The following is a 5,902-nucleotide window of genomic DNA, read 5'->3' as shown; positions in this document are numbered from 1 at the left end:
AGATGTATCCTTTCTTGTGGAACCTATTTTGTAGTTGATAATTTAGCACATGTTTGTCAACATTAGTTGATTATTATGAAAATACAAGTATGCAGTCACAAAAGTATTGTTTCTTTTCTATTTGTTTTCTTTCTAACACCTAATGATTTTTTTTTGTCTGAAACAACCAATTGATGGCTTTTTGTTGAGTCTTCTAAAGGTAGTGTGATATATATATATATTCCCTCTTTAAAAAAATAAATTTTTGGGAAAACTTGGTTAATAAATAATAAAAGTACTAAAATACTTAAAATAAGAATATTGTAATAATATGGCCTAGGGTAATAAAAATGTAATGGAAAAATAGTGATAAAATGAAGGAAATCAAGGAGTCTGAAGAGGGTGGGGGGCGGGAGGTGTGAGGGTAGGTGGTGGGGGGGACATAAGAGAGTTTGAAGAGGGTGGGAGGGGGAGGTGCGAGCATAGGTTTGGGGGGGGGGACATAAGAGATAAAGAGGGAAAAACTTCAACCTTCAGGTTAGATTACCTTAAGTTTTATGAAGCACCAACAAGGGAAGCTAGTTTTTTCTTACCTCTAGAACTGCATGCCTATTTAGATTATTTGGGTGTTTGATATGATTTCAAGAGCTTCTTTGAACCAATGTTTATAGTACTAGTCTTCTCTCACAATGATCTTGGTGTCTTCCAAGAGAACATGGTGCTTAGAATTAATAGAATCTTTTGCTAGGGATTAGGTGCAAATATGTTCATTCTTTATGTTTACTCCATGTTCCTTTATCCTAACTTGAAAAGATCTTGCAATTTCTCCAATATAACACCTCCCAAAGGAGCATGATATTTTATAGACACCTTTGAGTAGATGATTGTCAATGTCATCTTTGACATGCCTTATTTTCTCCCTGATGGTTTCCATTGGTTTGAATGAAGTCATAGTTTCCTTTTTTCTTTTCTTTTTTTCCTCTCTCTTAAGACTTTAGAAATCTTATCAATAACACCCTTGATGTAGGGAAGGTATTCTTTTCTTCCATAAGTTATGAGACCTTCTTTCAACTTTTTTCAGAGCATTCTTAATATCCTTATCTTTATAGCTTACCTTTCTAAAACACTAGTGAAGTGGTCTTGTCCACATTATGTTGGCACGTAGTGATCAAAATTACAACTAACCTTTAGGCTATGAACACATTGCATTTTGATGTAGATTTTTCTTTGAACTTGATCATGCGATAACCTCTTACTTAAAGGGAAAAAACATCTCCGACATAAAAAGAAAAAACTTAAAAGCCCTCTTGGTGAGAAGAAGTACAACTAAGAAACCATTGGGTATTTCAAATAAAGACCTCCCAAGATCTCAAAACGAAAAACTATACTTAACACATGATTCTGTTAGTGCCAAAGGATATTAAAGAAGTCACTATTACTATCACATTTTTAGAAGTAACTCCCATCTTGTTAATTATTGTGAATTGAGATTTCTGAATAAAAAAAGACAAGTTCAAAATCAAAGTCTTTAGACTAAGGAAGAGTCAATGTTAAAGAGTTATGTAAATGCAAGAAAAGAATCTAGAATGATAAATATTTTAATAATGCTCAATTAATAGATTGGTTAGATTAAAGTAAATGATAATTTAGGAAAAACCATAAAATGAAGCAGTGTGATGTTCAAAATCAAAGTCTTTAGACTAAGGAAGAGTCAATGTTAAAGAGTTATGTAAATGCAAGAAAAGAATCTAGAATGATAAATATTTTAATAATGCTCAATTAATAGATTGGTTAGATTAAAGTAAGTGATAATTTAGGAAAAACCATAAAATGAAGCAGTGTGATTTTCTATGTGGATGAAATGGTCACAAATGTCATATCTATCTATCTATCTATCTCTCTCTCTCTCTCTCTATATATATATATATATATATATATATATATATATATATCTTAAGTAGGTCAAATTGATGTAGAATACTTAATGCAATATATTGGTTTTATTGAGCATAGTTGAGATTAGTTTAGTTTATTTATTTATTTTTAGTTAGGCTAAGCCTAGGTCGAGTTCAACCTCACTGTTGGATGGAAGAATGATCTACCCACCTACAAGATATTGTGACTAGGATTTTGAGACTTTGTCGAGCTTAGATGTCCCATGGAACAATTTTAACCCCTACATGTGGTTGCCACCCTCAACCCTTCCCATGGATTTGAACTAGTGACTTGATAGAGAATAAACCTCACACAAACCAATTGATCTACACCTCATAAGTTAGCATAATTGTAAGTAATTATTCCTAAGAGACATGAGTGAGATTTTGTAAACTAAGTAAGGGATTCAATGTTATTGTCTTTCCATATGTAAAATAACAATCGATGATGATGGCAATTCTAACCATGGGAAATTTAGTTTAAGAAATGAGTGGAAGTGACGTGATCTTCTATTTGGGTGAAATGAGGATATATGATCACATTAGTGTAAGTTAGTTCTAATGTAAGTTAGTTAAGGTGGGCGTGTGATATAGGGAAGGACGGGTAAGGTTTCATGAACAGAGCTCCGTATCAGAAGTGAAATTTTAAGTTTCCAACATAATTCCAACTAGATTTAGAACCAAAATTGCGCAAAAAGAGATGCTTTGATCGATGTTTTCTCCCCATCTGGATCGCTGTTTATTCCACACCTTCAAGGTGGTAAATGATCCTAAACTTTCTTAAGCCGAATCACGTATTCTTATCTCAGTGTAACTTAGTGTACTGTTTTCGCCATGAGCTTTTAGGCAGGTCTCAAATCCAAAAATCTACTGAGGAGTCCAAGAAGTACAATTACAGAACAGTTTTAGATGCATTGGAGGAACTGCAAACAGCCATGGGAACGCCAAACCCCTTAAGGACTAACAAGGAGAAGGCTAACATTATTTTTGGACCTCTGTTGCGCCATCGCAATAGAAAACCCTCCATTAATGCGAACGCTGAAGGAGTTAATTCTAGTTTGGGTTTAATCACTGCGAATGATAATGTAAACACCTTGTGCAAACAGGGGCGATTGAAAGAGGCGTTAAACTTATTACAGTCTATGGATCAGCAAGGAATTCATCCTGATTTCCCTACTTATTTTTCTTTGCTGAGGTTATGTGGTGATAAAAAAGCCCTGATAGAAGGCAAATTAGTAGACAACCATATCGCTGACAGGCGAGTTGTGCCAGACATCTTTGTGGCCAACATGCTCCTCAACATGTATGCTAAGTGCGGGAGCTTGGAAGATGCTCGCAGAGTGTTTGACAAAATGCCTGAACGAAATGTGGTTTCATGGACTGTTATAGTTGCAACTTATGCCAAGAATGGGTACACTGAGGAGGCCTTGCATTTGTTCTATAGAATGAAACAGATGGGTTATCAGCCAAATCAGTTCACTTTTTCAAGTGTTCTCCCGGCTTTTGTCAACTTGGGGAGCCTCAAACAGATCCATCAGGAGATAATTATAGGTGGGTTTGAATCTAATGTGTTTGTTGGTAGTGCACTTGTAGATATGTATGGCAAATGCGGGTGTTTACAAGATGCACGCCATATATTTGACAAAATGCCTGAACGAAATGTGATTTCATGGACAGCTATGATTGCGGGGTATGCACAGAATGGATTTGTGGAGGATGCGTGGGAGCTGTTTGGGAAAATGCCTGTCAAAGATGTGGTGTCTTGGACTGCTATTATTGCAGGATATGTGCAGAATGGTTATTTTGATGAAGCACTGCGACTGTTACAACAAATGCTAGTAACAGGTGTGAAGCCTAGTGCGGAAACCTTTGCCAGCATTCTGTCGGCGTGTTCTGGCCTAGCAGCCATGGAAGAGGGCAAGAAAATCCATGAATGTGTTATTCGAAATGGGTTTCAGTTTGATGTCTTTGTTGCGAATGCGCTTGTAGACTTCTATGCCAAATGTGGTAGCATCAAGGATGCCTGCACGATGTTTGACAGAATATCTAGACGAGATGTGGTCTCTTGGAATGTAATGATTGGAGGATATGCTATGCATGGTTGTGGTAAGGAGGCCTTGCAGCTCTTTGAAGAAATGCGGAACTCTAACATAACACCGGACCTGGTCACCTTCATTGGTGTTCTGTCTGCATGCTGCCATGCAGGCCTAGTGGATGATGGCTGTCAATACTTTCAATGGATGAGTCGAGATTATCACCTTGAACCTGAAATGGAACATTACTGCTGCATGGTTGACCTTCTAGGCCGAACTGGGTTCCTACACCAGGCATTTAACTTTATCAACGGGATGCCAATAAAGCCTGCTGCTGCTGTTTGGGCTTCTTTATTGGGTGCCTGTAAAATCCATAATAACATAGAACTAGGAGAATGTGTGGCAAAACAACTCTTTGAACTGGACCCTGAAGGTGTTGCACCTTATGTGTTACTTGCCAATATGTACGCGGTGGAACAAAGGTGGGATGACCTTGAAAAGACCAAGAAACTGATGAATGAGAGGAAATCAACAAAGAAACGGGGATGCAGCTGGATTGAAGTCAATAAACAAGTACATGTTTTTATTGCAGGAGATAGATCGCATGCGTAGACCCAGGAAATTTATGCAGACTTGGAGGGATTGTCTGGGCACATGAAGGAACCAGGAAATGTGCTTGACACTAGATTTGTGTTAAGTGATAAAGAGGAAGAGCAGAAGGAACATATCCTCTATCACCACAGCGAGAAGTTGGCTCTCGCCTTCGGGCTTGTCAACACTCTTCCAGGGACACCTGTTCAAATCATTAAGAGCCTTAGAGTGTGCATGGACTGCCATTCTGCCATCAAGTTCATATCCAAGATTGTTGCAAGAGAAATTGTTCTTAGGGATGGCAACTTCCATCATTCCAAGGACGGACGGTGTTCTTGCAAAGATTTCTGGTAAATAAACTCGAAACACACACAAAAAATCTTAGAGTCATAGTGAGGATGTCGGTGTTCAATAAGCATGAAATTACACTTAAAGTCCCAAGCGAATCCTACGTAAATTAATAATCATGTTTGCCTTCGGAATAATAACCAGGAGTGAGCTATTAATTTGTGTCTACAGAAGAATGGTGTCTAGAGATCTGCAGCATATGCCACCTACTCTTAGAAAGCTCGTGCGTGAAGTTGATTCTAGTTATGCGATTAATGTGGCATAGACATACAGAGTATAGAAGCGAACTAGATCCATCTATCTAGCCTTAGCAAATCTGGTGTCTTGGGAATTCTCACACCGTCATGCAAAAACTTTCCGGGTGATTATGCATAAACCTCACTTCTTGTTAGCGCTGTATGAATAGTGAAAAATTTTAACCTCTGCACGCCTTGAGGGAAACTAGGCTCCAACCCTATGTGCACTGGCTACTTTAACAATGCACAGTCATGTAATTACATCTATAGATTCGAACACTTGATATCCTTGATATTCTTCTTCTAAATGCTAAGAAAATGGTGTCACAATTGTGTAATTTTCCTCCCATTTTCCAAGAGCATGTTCACTGAATGGTGGTTCAAAATGAACGGAACTTTCTATCATGAGATCGGACGAAATGTTTATTGAACCTGGCTTTTTCTTGGAAAACATACTGTATCTTAATATGCTTTAGACAGCGTGGAAAATTGGGTTTCCTGTCATGGAGATAGAGCTCTTGTTGTCCCCCAAGATGGTTATAGGACCTACTAAGTATAATTTATATCTCTAAATAGGTTTTGAAGCCGAACTAATACTTTGTTGAATGAGCAGTTGCCATATATTCTACCTAAGTTATGTAAATTTTATCAACTTTAGGTGATTTTGTCTTAATATTTACTTATTAAATATTTCAAAATAAAATTTATTTAACAAAAGAAAATTAAATCTTTGAACATTGTATCAATCACACAATAACTGAAAAACGAAAAATGAAGGACA

At 37.2% G+C, this 5,902-nt stretch overlaps 1 protein-coding gene across 1 annotated transcript; it reads left to right on the top strand.

Annotated features, from left to right (window-relative positions):
• The first annotated feature begins 2,482 nt into the window (after positions 1–2,482).
• LOC149157049 (pentatricopeptide repeat-containing protein At2g03880, mitochondrial-like) lies at positions 2,483–5,627 on the top strand. The gene is made up of 2 exons (XM_089439029.1): positions 2,483–3,464; positions 3,591–5,627. Exons 1-2 carry the CDS (start codon positions 2,678–2,680, stop codon positions 4,556–4,558), a joined length of 1,755 nt encoding a protein of 584 aa, XP_089295155.1. The 5' UTR covers positions 2,483–2,677; the 3' UTR covers positions 4,559–5,627.
• The last annotated feature ends 275 nt before the right edge of the window (positions 5,628–5,902 follow it).

Source organism: Pinus tabuliformis, chromosome 9 (assembly GCF_031772625.1).
Source record: "Pinus tabuliformis cultivar Carrire ecotype Pingquan chromosome 9, CPIR1, whole genome shotgun sequence".
NCBI lineage: Eukaryota > Viridiplantae > Streptophyta > Pinopsida > Pinales > Pinaceae > Pinus > Pinus tabuliformis.
The sequence above is the reverse complement of the archived record's forward strand: the minus strand, read 5'-3'. Positions and strand labels throughout refer to the sequence as shown.